The sequence below is a fragment of the Danio rerio genome, chromosome 22, assembly GCF_052040795.2.
Source record: "Danio rerio strain M-AB ecotype USA chromosome 22, GRCz13ab, whole genome shotgun sequence".
In the NCBI taxonomy this organism is placed as follows: domain Eukaryota; kingdom Metazoa; phylum Chordata; class Actinopteri; order Cypriniformes; family Danionidae; genus Danio; species Danio rerio.
This window is the reverse complement of record NC_141042.1, coordinates 22,622,041-22,644,910: the sequence shown is the minus strand read 5'-3', so window position 1 is coordinate 22,644,910 and position 22,870 is coordinate 22,622,041. Positions and strand designations below refer to the sequence as shown.

Genomic DNA, 22,870 nt, shown 5'->3' with positions numbered 1-22,870 from the left:
GGGGTGTAAAGTTCTTCAATGGCCGTGCAGGTATTTGACACTCCTCTCTCTTGGGCTCTACTGAAAGTCTTTCTTTTGTCTCTACAGGCAGAACCGGTTTATCAAGCCTTTCACGGTCTTGTGAGATATTGAGATTGCCTATAGTCCACATATTGCCATAGAAACCAGGTAAGTCAAAGTCACACTCAAAAAGACACTAACCCAATTGCCAAATACTGTTCTAGTTTAGTTATCCCAGACTAATCCAGTTTCCAGCAAAAAAATAAAAATAAAATTATATATATATAAATAGTCCATACTTAATTTGTGTGCACAGATTTTTGGATCTTAAGTTATTTATATGTGTCTGACATAAGTTTTATCACCTATCTAAGTTGACAGCAAATAATAACTTGACTTCTAGTTGATCATTTGGTATCAGAAGTGGCTCATATGAATGGCAAAGGCCTCTAGATTATGCTTATTTTACCAAAATGAAATATGATCATGCCTTAACTTTAATTGTTTAATTAGGACGGTAAAAACTGACTTTGCTTAGACAAAAGTCTTGTCACTTACCTGAAATAATGTATAGAGTATAAAGTCATGGTGCAGTGGAAAAAGTATTAATATTGTGACTCCCTTGAGCTTGGACGACTGCATCCATACATCTCTACAATGACTCAAATAACTCAAATAATGTAATCTGGAATGGCAAAGAAAAGTGTTCTTGCAGAACTCACAGAGTTCATCAAGAATCTTTGGATTCATGTTCAATGCCTCCTCCTTCATCTTACCTCAGAAATGCTCAATAATGTTCATATCTGGTGACTGGGCTGGCCAATCCTGATGCACCTTGACCTTCTTTGCTTTCAGGAACTTTGATGTGGAGGCTTAAGTATGAGAAGGAGAGCTGTCTGCTCAAGACTTTGCCCTCTCCTGTGGTTTTTAATGTAATGGGCAGCACAAATACCTCAGGCTGTTGATGTTGCCATCCACTCTGCTGATCTCTCGCACTCCCCCATACTGAATATAACCCCAAACCATGATTTTTCATTCACCAAACTTGACTGATTTCTCTGAGAATCTTGGGTCTATGCGGGTTCCAATAAGTCCTCTGCAGTATTTGTGATGATTGGGATGCAGTTCAACAGATGATTGATCAGAAAATTCTACCTTCTGCCACTTTTCCAAATGATCATCTAAAAGATATTATTTGTTGCTCTTACAACTAGGATCGACAACAAGACAGGTAGTGTCAGGTAGAGTATATATGTCCTGTCTGCCATTGTTGTTTAGAATCTCAAGAATTATGGTATAATATGATTGATATTCACAGACATATATATATATATATATATATATATATATATATATATATATATATATATATATATATATATATATATATATATATACTAATCAGCATTTTCATCAAGAAATGATGCTAAAGATTTCAGGCCCCCAAAATGCTGTTATCATGTAAATGAACAGGCAAAACTTGTAGAAGCTTTTAGTCATGCAAATATACTGTTTAAATGAAAGCATTCCATTTGTTTATGTATACATTTAAGCATGTACTGTATAATGACTTTCATGTTTGGAGAGTAAATCATAGGCCGGTATACTAAGGAAATGTTACTTGCTTTTTTCGTTGTGTATGATGTTAAAGACTTAGAAAAAAAGAACAGCTCCACCTTCAGACCTACTTTCAGCTTTGTTTGGTTCACAGCTGGTTTGGGTGGAAAAGGTGACCTGGAAAGTACTTGAATGATGAGGGCTTTTGCATTCAGGCAAGTACAATTAAAACAAACAGCGTGTATTAGGCTGCTGGGTGTCCTGCTAATGTCAATATGTTAATACTTTCAGTTTCATTATAATATAATATAATATAATATAATATAATATAATATAATATAATATAATATAATATAATATAATATAATATAATAATATAGTAATAATTTCATTACAAGGATGAGGAGGATATGTTTTTTAAACCTAGGTTTTTATGTGTGAATATTATTTGCATCATCTGTTGTGACGGCTGCAGTGCAATAGAATATCTGTTCCCTTCAAATGCAAAACTGATTGTTTTTTTGGCACACACAATCTACCTGCAATGCAATAAATATGCAGATTCAGACCTTCAAGAATGATTTAGCTTTGATACTAAAACGATTCCAATGTTTTGGATTTTTTGAACTGCCATAAACGATATCAAATTGAAGCATGTGCTTCTATTTACCAGAATATGTACTTTTTCCCCTTCTTTTGTTCAATGACCTATTGTCGGTTGGAAAATGCATGTATCCTCTGTTTCTTGTGTTATAGGTTTAAGTGGTCATGGGATGCTGTGGCTTTTTGGTTACAACAAGACACTGTGTTCTTGTATTATTGGCCTGTAAAGCAGCTAGATTATGTGTATGCTTAGTGTTCCTGGAAATCCTTGACATTGTATTTAATTTAATATTTTTGACTGGTCCAGTGTTAACTGCTGCTATAATCTGTTTTAACACAGCACTGTGACTTTCTTGTCTGCATGTTTACATATTGCTGAAAAACTGTTATATGCCAGTAGATGGTGACAGTTGACTGCATTTTTTATTTATTTACTCGGCTGATTCTATAAAAACCATTATACTAGCTTAAGCAATTCACTAGCACTGAACTAAATGAGTAGATGAAAACAGGTGAGCAAATTTGGACCTTGAGTGATATAATTTTTGAAGAAATGCCATATTCTGGCAAGATGAGCATGTAGAGAATACTCTAATTTGACAACAATAAATAACTTGACTTCTAGTTGATCATTTGGTATCAATGTGCTAATATAAAAGGTAAAGACCTCTAGATTACGCTTATTTTACCCAAATAAAATATGATCATGCCTAGATTTTTAACTATTTAATTAAGAAAGTAAGGTCTGGCATTGCTTAGTTCAAAGTCTTGTCACCTAACAGGAATAATGTATAGAGTATAAAGTCATGGTGCAGTGTAAAAAGAATTAACATTGTTTATGACTCCTATGAGCTTGGACGACTGCATCTATACATCTCATACATCTGGAATGGCAAAGAAAGCGTTCTTGCAGGACTCCCAGAGTTCATCAAGATTCTTTGGATTCATCTTCAATGCCTCCTCCATCTTACCCCAGACATGCATGTCTGATGACTTGGCTGGCCTGGAGCACCTTGACCTTCTTTGCTTTCAGGAACTTTAATGTGGAGGCTGAAGTATGATAAGAAGCGATATCCTGCTGAAGAATTTGCCCTCTCCTGTTGTTTGTAGTCTAATGTGCAGCACGAATGTCTTGATACCTCAGGCTGTTGATGTTGCCAACCACTCTGCAGATCTTTCGCACTTCCCCATACTTATTGTAACCCTAAACCATGATTTTTCCTTCACCAAACTTGACTGATTTCTATACAAATCTTGAGTCCATGCGGGTTCTATTTTTTGCTCTTACAACTGGGATCAATCAGGTAGTGTATGTGCACATCAGAAGTCCGATTTCCCTTTTTGGAATGAGAAAACTGATTACTGCCATATTCTGGTTTATTCATATATTCTGGTTTAAAGATTCTGCCTCTGAATAAGCATACTTTCTTACTATTTAGTAAACTAAAAGCAGACTGTGGGGATTATTATGTTTAGAATTACTGTATTTATAAAACATTTTATGCAAAGTACCCAGAATGACCTGCTACTTCTGAAGTGTGTTTCCAATTGACACTTTATTATCCCATGATGTCACGAGACATGAGTGAAATGACTCAACTAATGCTGGACAAGATGGTAAATGTAGAATTGGACACATTTTCCATCTTTGAGTTTGGGAAAAAATTGGTTGTTTTAGTTTTTGTTTTGAGTTTTACTATATAAAAATGGCTCATTATTCATTCATCCATTTTCTTTTTGGTTTAGTCCCTTTATTAATCTGGGGTCGCCATAGTGGAATGAACCGCCAACTTATCCAGCATATATTTCTCACAGCAGATGCCCTTCCAGCTGCAACCCATCAATGGGAAACATCCATACACACTCATTCACACACATACCACCATGGACAATTTAGCCTACCCAATACACCTATACCATGTCTTTGGACTTGTGGGGGAAACCCGGAGGAAACCCAGGAAGAACATGCAAACTCCATACAAAAATGCCAACTGACCTAGCTGGGGCTCGAGCCAGCGACCATCATGCTGTGAGGCGATTGTGCTACCTCAGAAGCTACTTCTGAAGTGTGTTTCTGATCGACACTTTATTATCCTATGATGTCATGACTCATGAGACATGAGTGAAATGACTTAACTAATGCTGGTAGTTCATGTGACGAGGACAAGATGGTAAATGTAGAATTGCAGAAATGGATCATGTAACTCTCTGGAACCAAGTCTGCCATGTCTCTTGGAAGTATATTTGGAAGCCAAAGGAAGCATACTGTTAACCCTCCCATTTTGCACAGATTTTCCTGTGTTTTACCAGTCTATCTCGCTATCATCCCTTTTAAGTATTTATCTATATTTTTTCCGGTATTTTTAATCTTTCTATGAAAACTGAAAGCAGCATCAAAAGAGCCGATCTCAAATGTGAAATAATTGTAAAAGCTGTTCAAAAGAGAAATGCTTTCGCTTTATTTCACATTTAATTTAACTCGAGAATTTAGTTCTTAAAAGCATATTGAAATTGATATTAAAACAGCTGCGTTCACTTCATTTCCATTAAAGCTATCCATTGAATGTTGCCCTACTTATGCAATCTATAACTCGGTCCAGTCATGTATCGATACTGACTGAATAAAGCCCTTCTTAGTAATAAAGACACTGTTTACAGATCAGCTTCTGTTCACGAGATTTGAAGAAGCATTGTTTGAAAGTAAATGAATGATTTCATTATAAATCGGTGGATTCTTAGAGTGACACTGCTGTTATCAAACAAAACAGTGGATCAAAATGAGAGATTCGCTGCTCTTCACTAAACAACTATAGTAACTTAAACTTTTACATCCTAATGTTGAACGGTATGCTTGGAAACGTGAAAACATAGCAACTTTTGGACAGCACGTTTACATTTATCAACTAACATTACATGCCTGTGTGACTATGCCAGGGGTGCTTAAACTGAAAGGTTTATGACATCATCAACCCGGTTGTATTTCGCTGTAGTATGCTCTGCTATGTTAACTATGTAAAAGGCAATTTCTCAGTTTCCATTGAACGTTGAATGTTGTAACTTTACAGATCTTGTTTATGCACACACAGCTACATTTCACACTAGGTAAAGTTTGAAATGTAAGATCGTAGTGGACCACCTCTATACATGTTGAGGCATATCTACTCATCCAAAAAGAAAAGACACTAAGCTAAGATATACAGTTATGGACTAAAACCTTTGTTTGGTACATTACATAGATTTATTTGAAGCACAGATTCTGTTTTTTTTTTCCCATCAGTATTCTTTCATTCATTCATTTCCTTTGGCTTGGTCCCTTTATTCATCAGGGGTTGCCAAAGTGGTATGAACCGCAAACTTATCCAGCATATGTTTTATGCAGTGGATGGCTGCCCTTCTAGCCACAACCCAGTACTGGGAAACACTTTTGAACTTACACTCATACACTACAGCCAATTTAGTTTTGATTCAATTCACCTGTAGCACATGTCTTTGGACTGTGGGAGAAACTGGAGCACCAGGAGGAAACCCATACGACCATGGGGAGAACATGCAAACTCCACACAGAAATGTCAAACTGGTCCAGTCGTCACTCGAACCAACAACCTTCTTGATGTGAGGTGACAGTGCTAACCACTGAGCAACCATGCCACCTTGCCATCAGTATTACTTTTTAAAACAAAAAATGGTTTGATAAACACTATATGCTTAGAAGGTGACATATTGATCGTTAGTGCAAACATATTTTGGACACATTTTCCCTCTTTGAGTTTGGGAGAAGTTCACTGTTTTAGTTTTATTTTGAATTGTACTATATAAAAAAATGGCTCATTATTCATTCATCCATTTTCTTTTTGGCTTCGTCCCTTTATTAAGCTGGGGTCGCCACAGCGGAATGTTTAACACAGCAGATGCCCTTCCAGCTGCAACCCATCAATGGGAAACATCCATACACACTCATTCACAGATGCATCACTGTGGACAATTTAGCCCACCCAATACACCTATACCATGTCTTTGGACTAGTGGGGGAAACCTGGAGGAAACCCACGGGAACACAGGAAGAACATGCATACTCCATACAAAAATGCCAACGGACCCAGCTGGAGCTCGAACCAGCAACCTTCTTGCTGTGAGGCGATTGTGCTACCTCAAAGCCTCAGGACAAACTGAGGAATCCAGAATTGTTCAGTGAAGTTCATTACAAATCTCCCTTTTTATACAATAAACTAAGTTTACCTTATAAATATAGATCATTTATCAATTAACCCAGCATTTTGGTCAAGTCAATAAAAAGTGTTTTTCAGTGCACAGTGGATTGACGTTAAAATCAATGCAGTGTAATTCCAAAAACATAAATGTGCCTATTTATGCCATCTCAAAGTCCTGTAAGGCCTTGAGGAGGAGAATGTCTTTCACGTCAGAGAAGACGCTCCGGATGTTATTTGTGTCCGTGGCGCAGGTGTAGTGAAAGTAGACGTTTTTGGAACTCTTTGTCTCAGAGGAATACGCGTTGTGGGTATATAATTCTTTGATGAACTGAATGGCATCCTGACCGTTCCGAGGTTTTCCTGGGGGTGGCGCCAAAACCGTAGAAAAAAAGCAAGAAAGAGTGAATCAGGAACAGAAAACGTAATCATTTTGTATTTCACTTCGTTTAATGTGTGCACCAAACTACCTTTAAATTCCGGAAAGTAGGATTTCAGATTTGAAAACTGAATCTTCTCTTCTAGGATGTCTATTTTGTTCAAGAAAAGGATGACGGAGGAATAAGCAAACCACTTTGAGTGGATGGTTGTGTAGAACAGAGATAAACTCTCCAGCATGCGGTTCTGGAAAGAAAGAGAAGAGCAAACGAAAAAAAAAAACTGTTTATCAATATTATACATAAAGGGCAGGAGAAATACACTATGATAGGAAAGATACAGAATCTTACGTCTTTGTTATTCTCCTCAAGACGCTGGTCGTATTCACTAAGGGAGGCCACAAATATGAGTGACGTCACATTCTCAAAGCAATGGATCCACTTTTTTCTCTGTCCTCGCTGACCACCGACATCTACAATCCTGAAAAGAGTTGAGTTTTTATCCGCTTCTCTATTTGGTCTATGGTGGTTAGTTGTGCCATTGATCTGGATTACTGACACAAACTCACAGACGGATGCCAATGTAAATGCATGTGTTTTTTTATCGCAGTGTTTTATTTGTCTTTTAAATATGTATGCTATCTTAGACCTCAAGTTCTTTTTCTCTACTTTTAAAGGGGCAGTTCACACTAAAATTAAGATGACTACTGACATCCAAAATACTATGGATGTCAGTAGCTACGTTTCCATCCACCTATTTTTTATGCGCATAAGAATTGGTTGATGGAAACGGCAAGATGTGCATAAGTTTTGAAAATGAGCATAAGAAACGTACGCGCATAACTGAGGATAAATTTTTATTCAATAAGAGAAGATGCGCATAAACTACGATGGAAAAACTTTTGCCGAACAAACTCCAGTATGTGCATAAAATATGTAATTTTGTTATGAGATCATGTGATGATATAAATGGCCAGACTGGCAGGCTGAGCACATTGTAAAACATGTAAAATGTTGTTTTGGTCATTCTAAAATGCCATTATTAATGTTATTATATTATTAATCACCTCCAAAATTCCCAAGAGCGTTTGTTCTCCACGTCTGACACCTTTAAACGCCACCACATGTTCATTGCATGTCGGCATACTGTCTTCTGATGCGCAAGTCATTTATTAAATAAAGAAAAGATTCACGCAACTTCTTCTACCACAAGAAATTCTGTTTTTACTTTTGATATTTGGCGCCAGTTAATCAGGAAGTTACTATTTTGTTCTTTTTGACTCATTGGGTGGAAACGCTGCTTTTTTTGCCTGTCTTTCATGCAATACCAGCTATGCGCATACATTTAATTCACATCTTTGGATGGAAAATAGCTAGTAACTTTTTTTTTTTTCCAAAATTCTTCTCTATCTTTTAGGGGTGTCAAACTTACTTTCTGGAGGACCGCAGCCCTGCACAGTTTAGTTGCACACTTGCAGTACCTGTATATTTCAAACGAGCCCGTGTTTAATTAGGGTTGGAACAAAACTAGAGAGCTGCTGCCTTCCAGGAACTGAGTTTGGAACCTGCTCTTTAGAAGTTTACTAAAAGAAACACAAACAGGTTTGGAACTTGTAATTTTCCAGGTAAACTAGCCCTTTAATTAAATTCTATTCATCATTTTTAACTGCTTTTTGTTTCTCTCAGAGAAAACGTTTGGAAGTTTTTTGCTTATAATATTAAAATTTAACATTTCTTTTGTCTCCTTCTGCTTGTATCTTTGTCTGTGTTCAAACTAATTGATTTCTTTTTTGTACAAAAAAAGAAAATTATACATTTCATTTATACATTCTAGTTTGAGGCGACACAGTGGCGAAGCAGGTAGTGCTGTCACGTCACAGCAAGAATGTTGTTGCAATGATCACATCTTTTTAAAGTCCTTCCTGTGATTTGTAATGACCCAAGATAACGTCATGAATAAAAGTGAAGTGAAGCATCTGATGCTGGTAGGTCATGTTATAACAACAGATAGCAAATGTAGTATGTCTGGATTCCATTCACACTAGTCATATTTTACACTCTAGACTCAAAAATGTGAGGTTTTCATACAACATTAGCACAAAGATGAGCAAATCTAGTGTTGGGTTAATTATTTTCAGTTCAATTTAAAGGACATTTTTTAACCCAATAGTTCCATATTTTACTTTTTTCAGTCTAGAGTAAAGATTTCACTTTTCTGACTGTCATGAAGATCTTTGTCAGGTCTTTTCTTTGCATTGGCTGAAGGTTTGGATTTTTTTATTCTTGTTTCCTGGTTGGCTGGATTATGTTTTTTTTTTTTTTGACTGCAAATTGATCCTCTCTTCTCCTGTTCCCTGCCATTGTGTGACAAACAGACTTTGGACCTTTAGACCAATAATGTAGATTAAAGGGTAATGTTGTCTGACTGCATTGAATAGCAAGACCTCTGTGTTTTATCAGGTGCTAAATGTATTTGATTTGTATTGCCTGTAAGTGTTTTTTCAGAAAAAATTGGACAGTATGGAAAATGCAAAAAAAAAGAAAAAAAAAAAGAATGAAGTGATTTCTAAATTAACACATTTTTTAAAAAGTTGCACCAATTTACCACTTTGTTATGTTGCTATTCCTTTTCACAACACTTTAAAAGATGTTTAAGGACTGAAGACACCAAATGATGAAGAGTTGCAGGTGCAATTTTGTCCCATTCTTTCTGCAAACAAGTCTTAAGGTGGGCAACAGTATGGGGTCTTCATTGTCGCATTTTGTGCTTCAAAATGCACCACACATTCTCTATTGGATAACAGATCGGGACTGTAAACAGGTCAGTCAAGTACCTGTATCCTTTTCCTCTGCAGCCAGGACTTTGTAATGTGTGCAGAATGTGGTTTTGCATTGTCTTGTTGACATGTCCATGGGCATCCCTGGAAATGAAGGCAGCCTACTGTGCTTCAACATTTCTATGTACTTTTCAGCATTAATGGTGCTATCACAGAAGTGAAGGTTACCACTGACCCAACCCAACACCATGACAGAACCTGGCTTTTGTACTTGTTGCTGGTAATAGTCTGATCCTTTTTTTCTTTGGTCTGGAGCAACAGCATCCATTTCTCCATACCTGACCCAAAAAACTTCTGACAATAATACTAGTATCCACTGTTTGATGGTCCATCCCAAACACCTTCGAGCCCAGAAAAGTTAATGGCACTTCTGGACACTGTTAACATAGGGCTTCCTTTTGGCACAGTGCAGTTTTAACTGGCATTTGTGGATGTAACCTTGTATTCTGGTGCTTGACAAAGGTTTGCCAAAGTAGTCCTGAGCCCATGTAGTACTTATAGATGAATGACGATTCTTGGTGCAGTGCTGCCTGAGGGATCGGAGATCACGTTTGTTTAGCGAAGGCTTGTGCCCTTGTCCTTTATGCACTGAAACTCCTCTAGATTCCTTGAATCTTGTAATTATGTTATGCTCTGTTGAAAATGAAATATTCAAATGTCTTCCTATCTTTCTTTGGGGAACATTGTTTTTAAACTTTTCAAATATTTTCTCAGGTATTTGTTGGCAAACTTGCGATCTTCGGCCCATCTTTGCTTCTGAAGGTCTAGACCTTTCTTGGGTGCCGCTTTTGTACCAAATCATAATTACAATCTCCTACAATCTCCTGTTGACAATGACTCCTGTTTTTTTTGCAAGAACAAAAATTGTAATTGTAATGTTTATTTAAAAAAAATAATAAATAAAAATCAGGAGGAACACATTAAATATTGTTTATTGTATTGTCTGCAATGAAATACTATTCAAAGTAAATTTAGAAAATCACTATCTTTTTTAATTGTGTTTTCCATACTGTCCCAACTTTGTCCAATTTGGGGTTGTATATGAATTAAGACCTAAATATTTTACTTTAATGTATCACAGAAAAAAATAATTGTTTCTTTCTGCCAGCATGATTTACGTTATTATTGGCTTTAGTTGTTCATCCCCTTACCTGAGAATCATCTTCTCGAAATTGAAGCTATGATCTGTGATGCCACTAGTGGGGAATCGGACCTGAAGAATATCTTGATTTGTAGGGATATAGATATCAGCTGCGATGCGGTCCAAGTTACTAAGAAAGCTTTAAAAAAACATATATTGGTATAAAATTGCATATGAAGGCCTTATTTTCATAATATTCATTGTGAAGCGATGTTACAGCATCAGGAAAGTAGACAAAGGTTCAGGGGCTGACAGGAACTGTTAAACACACTTACTATTTAGTTGAGTCCAGTAGCTGATACTCTCTGCGCCGACTGTAGCAACTCTTAATACCTTTGTCTGCCCATAGATGACGAATAGCCTCTACGTAACTTCTCTGCAACTTTGTTATCTTATGTGGGTCTTGATCCTGGAACCATGTTGCATAAACCTGATAATACAGACTTAATGAGACTGACAATACAGTACAGAAACTAGATATCTTTCATCTTTTTCACTTATTAAATCACCTCGCTCTGTGGATTGGCGTAAGGAATCTTTAGCTCGCTCATGGCTTCTGTCATTGCTTGCATAGACTTGAAGATGTTCTGGTACACCAGTTTGGTGAAAACATGCCTCTCGTCATCTGAGAAGCCCTGTCCATGAATAATTCTCATCTGCTTCAGAAAGGTTGTCTTTCCACTTTCTCCAGAACCTAAATGAAAGCAAAAAAGTCATTTAACAATGCTTTAACTAAAAGTTCTTGTTGATTCAAAATAAAAAATTTAATGGCAACCTGCAATTTGAGAGTCGTAAAAACATCCAGGCAATACGAAGTCATACCTGTGGGTAATGATTTCCTGAGTTTCCACCGTCACTCTGTGTTAATGTTCATTTTAAAGTTTTGCATGAGAAAGTAGTGAAAAAAATGCCAAATTTAGAGTTGAGGTGGTTTACGACTGAGAAAAGAGGTTTACATTCCACTTTTTATAAAAATTACTTTTATTTTACAAGTCATCTAGAGATAAACAGTTGAGTTTTACCATTTTTTAAAATTTATTTAGCCAATCTTTGTGTATCAAAGGAGCACTTATAGCTTAGCTTAGCATAAATTATTGAATCAGATTAGACCATTAGCATCAAAAACGTTTTTATTAAAATTTTCTTATTTAAATGTTGACTCTTCTGTAGTTACATTGTGTACAAAAGGCAATATAAAATAAAAATGTGCTATGTTCTAAGCCTATATGGCTAGGCATTGTACTCTCATTCCAGCCTGGAAAATAGCAACTTTTAATTTCCCACCAGTCTTATGGACATGATGTACTGTAACTACTGAAGACTAAAACTTCACAAAATAAATTAGACTTTTACTGTTACTAAGTTACAATACTACAGTCGACTCAAACAAGATGGAAAAGCACCTATTTCACATTCCTGAATTCAAAAAGAATGACAATAACATTCAGTTTCTTGTATAGTTGGATTGTTTCACTACAAACGTGGTCAATATATCTTTAGTTTGTATCCATGGATACTTACCTGAATGTTAATTATTTATTTCTTGACTTTTACATTAGAGTCTGGTAACACTACTGGTCAAAAGTTTGGGATAAGTTTTTTTTTAAATTATTAATTTTATTTAAAAATTTAAAAAAGGCGGCATTTATTAAATGTAAAAAATGTTATATAGTCAAATAGTTATTTTTTAAAAATATTTATTAATTATCTATTGGATGTGAAATGATTGAAATGATTACTCCAGTCTTTATTCCTTTTAATACTATTAAAATTAATAACATTATTATTGATAATAATAATTAATATTAGAGTGATTTCTGAAGGATCATGTGACTAAAGACTGCAGTATAAAGCTGACTATTCATCGTTAAAAGCACTGGAATAAATTATAAAATTAAATTATAAACTACTTTTGAACAGTTATGGCAAGGCAGTGGTGCAGAAGGTAGTGCTGTCGCCTCACAGCAAGAAGGTTGCTGGGTCGCTGGTTCAAACCTCGGCTCAGTTGGCGTTTCTGTGTGGAGTTTGCATGTTCTCCCTGCCTTCGTGTGGGTTTGCTCCGGGTGCTCCGGTTTCCCCCACAGTCCAAAGACATGTGGTACAGGTGAATTGGGTAGGCTAAATTGTCAGTAGTGTGTGTGGATGTTTCCCAGAGATGGGTTGCGGCTGGAAGGGCATCCGCTGTGTAAAAACTTGCTGGATAAGTTGGTGGTTCATTCCGCTGTGGCAACCCTTGGTTAAGGGACTAAGCCGACAAGAAAATGTATGAATGATGTGTGTATATATATATATATATATATATATATATATATATATATATATATATATATTTATTTATTTATTTTTTTGATGAACCTTGGTGAGCAGGATAAGCTTATTTTAAAACATAGTAGTAAAATGGTAGTGTATATAACATATAAAAAAACATATATCCACAATTATTAGTTATTATGTTGGCTTGAGAAAGCCAACATACTGTTATACTACTCTGTCCTTGAAAACAAACGTATCTCCTCCTAGGCCGTTTATGCCACAAGGCCCAAATGTGGTCAAAATGTGCTTTCTGCATTTAAGATTGTTGCTATATCTCCTCATGCCTGTAAGACTTATAATTTTATAAATAAAAAATGTTAAATATTAAATTTTTATAATCCGTACATATAAAAAAATTATACAAGCCTCAAATTTGGCCAAAAGCTGTATTTAGATGCGTTAGATTTTGTTGCTATATCTTTAAGGTTTATCAGACTTATAGTTTTCCAATAAATAATTTTTAAGCATTATTTTTCTCAAAATATGACTAGCCATTTTTGACTTAAACTCAATATTTTTTACTGATATGGCAAGCCATTATTGCATGTATCACCTTCACACTTATTAAGCATTGTATTTTCAAAAAAATACAGCAAGCCATTTTTACATAATGTTCATTCCCTTAGTCCCTTTATTAATCAGGGGTCGCCACAACGGAATGAACCGCTAACTTATCCAGCATTTGTTTTACACAACGAATGTCCTTCCAGCCCAAAACCAGGAATACATAATGTTCAAGTCCAGTTTTTGCACTCATAAAGACTGTCATAGAAACATCGGGGTTCATTAAGATCACTCATATTGCCAAGAAGCTTTGATGTATCATCTCTAACCTGTCAAATGTCCCCATAGCAATAAAACAGTAAAACCTAGCAAATATTTAAAAATAGCAATATCTCTACATCAGAACATCTTAGGGACCTGGGCATTGGCTTGTTTGACTCATGCTAGCAAATGAGACTTCCTGTGTACTTTGCATGGTAACAATGATAATGGAAGCCAAGTGCTAAAAACGATTAGCTACATGCTATGAATGATTATCTAAATGCAATAACATATGCTAGGAATGCCTACTAAGTTTTAGCATTTGATCAAACATGTACACGAGCATTACCATTTAGCAACTAGTTAGCAACCACCTAACAATGCCATAAACATTTGACTTTCTCAAGCCAACATCAAAGTTTATCAATGAACTTTAGGTTCATGTATGTCATATGGAAATGTATGATTTTCAAATATAAAGTAGTTCAATATTGAACCAATTGACATGGAAACACAGGTAGACTTAAAAAAAAAAAAGCATTTCATAAAGAGGAACTTGAGTCGCATCTATTGAAATGACCTCAACCAGAAAAGTGAAGTTAGTTTTGAGAACTAAATGTTTAATCAGCTCTTAGATCATCAGGAATGTTTCCTCAAAATATGACCCAAATCCAAAAATTACATTAACAGACATAACATTTAATGCGCTGAATAAATTCATTTCAGACAAAGAAAATAAGAGTTTATCTTATTCCATTTCTTTTATGTCTTTGCAAGTTTTTAAAAACTCACCTAATAAAAGCACCTTAATTTCTTTTCTTTGTTGTTTCTTCTGCTCCTGAAGAATTCGTTTGATTTCATTATTTATGTCGATGGCATTCTTCTCTTCTTCAGACAAGAACCAGACAATACATGGACAGGTGTAGTAGTAATGACCCATTTCAGAGACAGAGTCACTACAAAAACAACAGTAAATCATATATTTAATTGTTTATTAGGATATCCAGCATGTTTGTAAATTCTGCATCTCAAGCACAAAATAGTGGAAATCTCAACTCTGTTAGCTTAAGTTTTTTTAGTAACAAAATCTCCAATTACAAAATGTTCCAATTACATTTTAATTTAAATGTTAAATTACATTAAATCATTTTTAGTTTGCTGTAAGTCGTACATCGTCTGTTAGGAAAATTAATAGAAAATGACTGAAATGTACCAGCAATCCTGGAGTGAGTCATATATAGCCTATAGAATGCAATCCTAATATTTCAAAAGAGGTTTAACAGTGCAAGTCATTGTCAAAATTACTGTGATAGCCAATTTGATTAGAGAAAATAGACTTTAGGTTACTGTTCATAGAAGTGACCTGGGATTTCGGTTTGAGGAAGGTTTAAAGAAATAGTATTTGACCATTTTTTTATAGATGCAAATGTACAAAGTAGTACAAGCAATGCAAACTTGACAGTTTTTGATTAAAATGTATTCTGCATCACAAACACAAAATGGTGGAAAATGGCAAATGTTAGTAGTTATAAAAACTTTAACATTAGTCTAAGTTAAACAACATTTAATAACATAATCGAATGTTCTAATTACATTTTACTTGACATGTTAAATTACATTAAACATTTTTAATTTGCTGTAAATTGTTCATTGTTGTCTGTCATTAGATATTAAGGAAAATTAATGGAAAATTACTTAAAATGTCAAAAAAAAAAAAAAATTGGCACACTGCCATTTTAGCTCTCAATTTTTTTTAATGCAAAAATGTTTCGACCTACATGATCAGGTTAAACAGGACAATTGGAAAACTCAAGAAATAGTCAAGCTCTGTTCCTCACAACTGCAAACAATAATCACACCAGCCAACCAACGACACAGTGAACAAGGGGAAAAAACCAAAACAAATACACACATACAACAAAATATATATGACAACATAATACATACAATTACAAAAACGATTTCAAAACAAAATCCAAATTTAAACTCCAGCGGAAACAAAGTATTCAGTGTACACACCTGCAAACAATAATCACATCAATCAACCAACAGGCCAGTAACGGAATACATATGACAATATGAGATACATACATACAATTACAGAGAAGAAGGTGATGTGTAGAGCTTGACTATTTCTTGAGTTCTTCAATTGTCCAATTGTCTTGCTTAACCTGATGAAGACCATCTAAATTGAGAGCTAAAGTGGCAGTGTGCCAATTTTCTTTTGACCTTTTGCCACAGTGTTTGTTTTTGATCGAGCACCTGCCTTTGAGAATCCCAGATGTGTGCATATTTCTGTTTTTTGTTGCTAAATGACTAAAATGTATGTCCTAGAATAAGTCATATATAGCCTATAGATTGCTAGCTTGACAGAGATTTATTTTTAACTGTGTTGGGGAAAAAAGTAATATATTACAATCTGTAGTTAAAAAAAAAACATAACTCTCTCTCTCTCTCTATATATATATATATATAGCTTATATATATATATATATATATATATATATATATATATGCTTTAAACAACAAATACATGACAATAGAACAAATAGAACAAAAGTTTCTATAGCACTATTCAAAAAAAGTAAGTGTTCAGTTCCTTATAAACAAAGTAAAACAGTTTTTTTTGTTGGAAAATTTACACTTATGAATTTGAAACTTAATCAACAAAAGAAATAGATTAATAACAAAAACTTCATTATTCAGATAATTAAAATATACAAAATTTCCGTTTTTAAAATGCTAATTAAAATGAAAGAAACCATCATACCAAAGCTTTTTAACATAACCACAGTGCCAAAAGATTGGTGTTTCCAAATGCAAAGAACAAAAAGAGCAATTTTTGTCAATATCCTTTTTAAATTTACTGAGAAAATGTTTAACCGGATAGAATTTATGAATTAGTGTAAAAGATATTTCTTTTATCTTACTTATCAATCTTGACCTGAGATATTTAAAAAGAGGTTTAACAGTGCTCGTCTATGTCAATACTACTGGCAAAGTCAATGGGATTAGAGAAGATGGGCTTTAGGTTACTGTTCATAGAAGTGAAGTAAGATTTCGGTTTGAGGAAATATTTAAAAAATTGTATGTGACCATCTTTATAGATTCAAATGTACAAAAAATGGTACAAGCAGTGCAAACTTGATAGTTTTCCATTAAAATGTATTATGTAGACTATTTATAATGTTACTTTAGGTCACATATGAGGATAAAAACAATAAAACTGTTAACGATTACAATTGGCTTAAGAGTAATAATGAAAATTTGCAAATTGCAACCAGCAGAACCTGGAATATATATATATATATATATATATATATATATATATATATATATATATATATATATATATATATATATATATATATATATATAATAAACATACCCATAAAACTGGTTTGTTCAAGTCTTTTACAAGACTTTACAATATTATGGGTGGATCCTAACCACTGTGTAAATTTTGCTCTAGTCTTTCTGTGCTAAAATATATGAGTCTGAGTCTAATGAAAAGAAATTAAAAATATTTGGAAACCAACCGAACAATCAGACATACATTACTGTATTAAATAACTATAAAACAGCGTTAAATGTCTCACCTTCATTCGTCAAAACCACCGAGTGAAAGGGAAGACATAATCCATCTTCCGTGAAGTGAACAGCGGCTGTGCCAACAGTGAGTGTTATGTCATTTGCGTCACGTTGGTTCACTTGGCTACAGTACAAACTAGTCAAGCTTCCCGAAAGTCTTTAATGCATAACATGCAGGGTATGTAAGCCAGAGGAATGCGCCCTGACGTTATTCCTCAGGTTACGAACTACCGTTTACAGTGGCACGCATGTTTTTAACTTAAAAGTGCTTTTTACAAAATGTTGATTTATTATAGACCTATGGTTTCTTTCATTTTAATGTATTTATTTAGCATTTCATTAAGAAGGTATTTTTATTCAATTTGAGGATGTAAATTGACAATACTGTGTCAGCTTTTGTGGAGTTATTTGCTATCTCTCATGCTCTCTCTGTGGGTTTGTGTTTATGAAAACACAAATGTGTTTAATGACATGGTATGACAGTGTTACAATGTTGATGTGGTAGGCTATATGAGGACATGGCTTTTGTCCTCATCATTTAAAATACTTTTTAAATCCTACTTAACAACATTTTTTCATTCAAATGTTGCCACGGGCTTCCTGTAAGAGTTGGTTTTAAGGGTAGAGTAAGGCAATTTAATAGGCAGTTTTACAGTATAAAATACATTATGCCTATGAATTGTGGGCCCCATAAATAGCATACTTAAACATGTGTGAGTGAGTGTGTGTTTACAGATTGATGTCAATTTGGCACTATTGAATAACTGAAGTGTCAACCCATGCGTCCTCTGCACTTATTGGTGATTTTTCCCCTTAAATTTTGAGGCATGGTGCATGAATTTATTAGCATAACATTTACAATTTACATCACCCCTTCTGTGTTATGACTATGGTTACAGCCAAACAGTGACAGTTGCATTATATGTTTTCTTTAATGAAAGCAACATTTAAATGAGAGAAAGTCAATCAGCAAACAATGGATAGTTTACTTTAATTTATTACCCAGCACTCTCTCTCTCTCTCTCTCTCTCTCTCTCTCTCTGTGTGTGTGTGTGTGTGTGTATGTGTGTGTGTGTGTGTGTGTGTATGTATTTACATAGACAACAGTTCTGTCTGGTTCTTAAATCTAATTGGCTGATAGCCTTGTAATATTCTGCAAATAACAGGACTGGTCCAGGTCTTCCCTCTTCACCTTTGTGTTTTACTCCGCCCACATACAGCAACAAGCAGAGGACACTCTACAGTTTGACAAATATTGCTGCTGTTGGCAGTGGTGTACTCCTAAAAAATGGTGGTGTACTATTATCCACCCAACCCAAATTTAAAATAAAAGTATAAAAAATAAACATTTTTTCCATCATGAACTGAACAAATGTAATTTCCAGCACATCTCAATATACAGCTTATTTCAAAATGAAATAAATGATGGCAGTCAAACATTGTCTAAGATCATTTTTATATCTAGTTTAACCAATCTTTCCACAATATATATAATAAGTATACATTTGTCAATAAAATAAATTGGTTGTATGCTGAACTGTACACCTGTCACACTCTAAAATTTAATATTTATTTGGTTAAGAGCTTATTAAAAATAAAAAAAAACTAAATTTGTAAATTAAATAGAGCATGAACTTATATATTGTGAACACACTTTTAATGTGTGATGACAACTTTTTATATATTTTTTCAAAACGTGTGTGGTGGTGGAAATGACATTTCCACAGTTTATTGTGAAAAAATCAAAAATAGCTTCACCGATTAGCTTTGAATTGATATTAGCCTTTCATGTATACAAGACAATCTCATTTACCTTCATTTCGTTTGGTTTTTAAAAACATCTTTGAAGGTAAACATGTTTGGAAATGACTTGTATAAAATGTATTTGCTAATCAAGCAATATTTACCTTGATTTTTCTTCAAGTGTTGTTCATAAAAATGCAAATTCCCTCCATCTTGAACATGTTCTCAGATGGCACTATTCATTTTCATAGAAACCACCTAAATAATCTTTCATACAAACTTTTAAAGTGACATTACAGTGTTGTGGTGGAAATGACACTCATACTGTGCGACAGCTGTATTTTGTATAAAAAATAATATTGCTAATAGTCTCAAAGTAATAACTATAAAATATTTTATTTATTTCACTAGCGCTTAATTAAGATACATTAATAGATACCAGATAAATAATATTTTAAAATGGTATTTTCATTGTTGAAGTTTAAAACTCTGGGGGCTCTATTTTGATGGTCCATGCGCAGAGTGCAAAACGCAGGGCGCAAACGCTTTCAGGGCGTTACAGAACACATTTGTGCTAATTTAAGGACGGGAAAATCTGCTTTGCGCCGCGGCGCATGGTCTAAAATGGTTGAGTTTATTTTCTTAATCAGTTATAGGTGTGTTTTGAGAATAAACCAATTAGATTCTCATCTCCCATTCCCTTTAAGAGCCACACAGCAAATTCATCTGAGTTAAATTCTCGGTGTTGAAGCATTTCAGAGTAAAGTGTTGACGTTAAAGAGTTAGATTTTGATAAATGAATATAATAAGAGTTAGAATTGATTTTATTCAGTGCGAAATCAAGGAGTTATCGTTTCTACACTTGGTGGTGTTATTTCCAACATCCGGGAACTCATGCAGCCCCAGTCACTGAAGAATTTTCCATACGCCATTTTCCATCTGAGGTTTAGAACAGCAACTGGTGAGTCAAACTACCTAAATGTTGGTATTTTACTGACTTTCTCTAAGGAAATACAGTTGTAAACATATTGTTAAGTTAATAACTTTAGAATGGAGTGACAATTTTAATCTTCTGCGGTTCATTCATGGTCGTTTGTGTATCTAGCTTAACTGCATTACTATTGACTTCTTTTCAAGAATGTTTTATATATGCTCACGCATACATAGTGCATAAAAACATCAAATGTTCATATTCAACACATTTCTGTCACGCGTAATGCCATTTTGTGCGTTGTTACCCATCTGTAAAATAAAATCGACACTTCTCCTTTAATTCGAAGCAAACTAGCGAGGGAATCACCGGAGCAGCCTAACCTTAGCCTACTCTGCCCGGATGCTAACGGCAACACAGGACGGTTTCCATAAGCTCTGGAGAGTTTCTAAAACATATCTGGTGAGTAAATGAACATATGCTTACTTGTAAAAGGCTTCCTGACTAAAACATATGATTGTTTGTTATTCGTGTACGTTAATTTGGTTGTTTTAAACACCGCGGCCCTTTTAAACTGGTTCATTCGTGGCCGTCCATAACTTATACCATTAGTCCATAGACTCGTGTGATAACGTACGCTTGAATTATATTAAGCGTTGACAACCATTAAAGTCGGAATGTTAACATTAATGTCTTTAAATGACCGCGTTTGCACTTTCTCAGACTTTTAAGGTTACAGAAGTCTCCCGGAAGTTGTGGGACTAACATTAACGTTATCCCGCAAATGCACAGAGACTCCCAGATGCCCAAGTAGATGCCCGCAAATGAATGATAATCTCCCGGAAATCGCGCGTCTCCCGCCCGGTCATTAAACACTTTGCACACCCCTCTCCACCGCATCCCTCCCAGCTCTTCAGGTACGTCGCGCGCAAGTCACCCCCACCGCTCTTTAGCTACGTCGCGCGCAACTCATACCATTGCTCTATAGGTACTCATTTCTCCCGCTACCTCCCGCAAATCAACTCTGTATCCCCCGAAAATGACTTTTCCCAACTCGGGATGTCTGACGTTAGTAAGTTAGGCTATTTCTGTAGTCAGGAACATCTTAGTCAAGCTTTTTCTCCCGCATGATATTGTGCTTAAAACTATAGGCTAAACTTAGCATGTACTGTACACAACATTTCCGTTTTATTAAAGACAATTTAGTGCGTTGTAAACAGCCACCTGTCTGTAAAATTAATCAACTGATTCATATTTGAGCAGCCTAATGATGATACAGGTTTGATTTGTAGATTTATTATCAATAATCAACATCTGAATCAAAAGATATCTGAAAAAGTGTGAGGCATACTTTGTGATGTTCATCTCTTCTTTTATCTGAAGGTTATGCATATGTGTTAGATACTAATTTTTTGTTGTTTTTTTAACAGCCACAGTTCTCTATACAATAACACAAGACCCTGTGACGGTGGCTGATTAGAGACGGATGGTGTATTTCCAGAGTTGGTGAAATGACCAAGCACACCTTCTTGGTCATATGTGGTGATAATAATATAGGTATGTTTGATAAAGTTCTGTATTTGTTTCACAATAAGCTGAGAGGGTATTAGAGCATTAAAGAATAATGAATGACATGAAGGTGATAAGTTTTGTATTGTGGGTGAACTGTTACTTAAATAATGTTTTGCTCTTTACTTTGCACTTTTCCTCTTCTGCTTATCCTAATATTTTAGATTATATTTGGACCTGAAACATCTGCTAGACTCCAGTAAAGGTGGCCTCAATACTGGACCTGAAAGGGCCTAACAAGTTGAATCTGGTAAAGAAACACGCACACACACGCATGCACGCACGCACACGCTTACAGAAAACTGTTGTTTATGAAGTTTATGAATATTTTTTACACTGTGGGCAATATTTTGGGGAAATCAGCATCACTAAATGATATAAAAGATTTTAAGCTCCTCTAAATTTTGCTCCAAGTGTTGTGTTAAATTCAGGATTCTGGACAGACAGCTGCCTGTTTTTCCAGTTCTAGTCATAGTGGTTAACCTAATTGTTTTTGGAGATTCCAACAGTGATGTATGTGTTTTTTTCTACTTTTCCATATCCTGTCACCTCAACCAGCTGGGAGAGTCAAGTTGTGGATCATCATGAAGATGTTCAAAAGGTGAGTTTAGATTTCTTGAATGTTTTATTTACTTTAAATGTTCTTTTAAATATATCATAGAATTTGATTGCAATTTGTTTTCAAACATTTTTCTTAGTCATGCTGGAGTCTTGAAGAGTTCTTAGATGAGCATCACCCTATATCCGTGCATCAAGAACCACCAGACGAGCGATCAGCAGCTACTACATCATCATGGATAAAAAGGTCATCCTGTGGCTGGGAAGCACTTCATTCACAGGACATGCTTGATGAGATTTCCTAGCTCCAGTTTGTTTTCACACAAGTTTACAGCATTTATACCTTCATATAAACTGCTGTGTTTGATATGGAGGAACAAGGAAACACCTGAAGTGAAAGATTTGCACGCCAAGTTTAAAATGTAATTTCAGAAGAAAACTATGAGTTCAGAAGAAAACTATGAGTGACGCTATATTGAACTTTCAAATTGCTCTGATAACACATCAAGTTTGGACCAAAGGACTGAAACAGCCTTTTTGAGCACTGGTCATACATATTTTGTTGATACTGTTTGTACTAATAAAACATTTAAAGCATATTTGACATTGTTGCATTTTAAAAACTGAATGAATTGTTGAAGTGGTGAATGTTTTCAAATAAAATGTTTTTTCTTTTGTAA

General features: G+C 34.9%; 1 protein-coding gene and 2 long non-coding RNA genes across 24 annotated transcripts in view; 2 read left to right on the top strand and 1 right to left on the bottom strand.

Moving 5' to 3' along the window:
* LOC147831572 (uncharacterized) overlaps window positions 1-9,273 on the top strand; it is a 112,797-nt gene extending 103,524 nt beyond the window's left edge. For 11 of the 22 annotated variants that reach the window (XR_015521971.1, XR_015521964.1, XR_015521978.1 and 8 more), the window contains 2 exons: window positions 88-168; window positions 6,034-6,326. This is a non-coding gene — a long non-coding RNA (uncharacterized LOC147831572). Of the gene's footprint in view, window positions 1-87; window positions 169-855; window positions 1,242-1,711; window positions 1,773-2,313; window positions 4,799-6,033; window positions 6,327-7,114 lie in introns of those variants that run through there. The other 11 variants (XR_015521965.1, XR_015521973.1, XR_015521982.1 and 8 more) reach the window with 5 other exon arrangements.
* Window positions 5,376-17,980, bottom strand: gna15.2 (guanine nucleotide binding protein (G protein), alpha 15 (Gq class), tandem duplicate 2). The gene is made up of 8 exons (XM_087304306.1): window positions 17,398-17,980; window positions 14,591-14,754; window positions 11,230-11,414; window positions 10,996-11,150; window positions 10,731-10,859; window positions 7,094-7,223; window positions 6,836-6,989; window positions 5,376-6,728 (listed from the first exon to the last, which is right to left on the bottom strand). Exons 2-8 carry the CDS (start codon window positions 14,736-14,738, stop codon window positions 6,526-6,528), a joined length of 1,104 nt encoding a protein of 367 aa, XP_087160432.1. The 5' UTR covers window positions 14,739-14,754; window positions 17,398-17,980; the 3' UTR covers window positions 5,376-6,525.
* Window positions 17,981-20,033: 2,053 nt separating this feature from the next.
* LOC141380323 (uncharacterized) lies at window positions 20,034-22,870 on the top strand. Its single transcript, XR_015521985.1, has 6 exons — window positions 20,034-20,093; window positions 20,413-20,525; window positions 21,494-21,620; window positions 21,797-21,882; window positions 22,191-22,233; window positions 22,331-22,870. It is a non-coding gene; the product is annotated as an uncharacterized LOC141380323 (long non-coding RNA).

Excerpts from the sequence above, each read along its gene's own strand:
- gna15.2 (XM_087304306.1), bottom strand. The coding sequence starts at position 14,738 with ATGGGTCATTACTACTACACCTGTCCATGTATTGTCTGGTTCTTGTCT. Across the intron at positions 11,415-14,590 it reads AATTAAGGTGCTTTTATTAG|GTTCTGGAGAAAGTGGAAAG; the intron begins GTGAGTTTTTAA and ends GCTTTCATTTAG. Across the intron at positions 6,729-6,835 it reads CTACTTTCCGGAATTTAAAG|GAAAACCTCGGAACGGTCAG; the intron begins GTAGTTTGGTGC and ends CGCCACCCCCAG.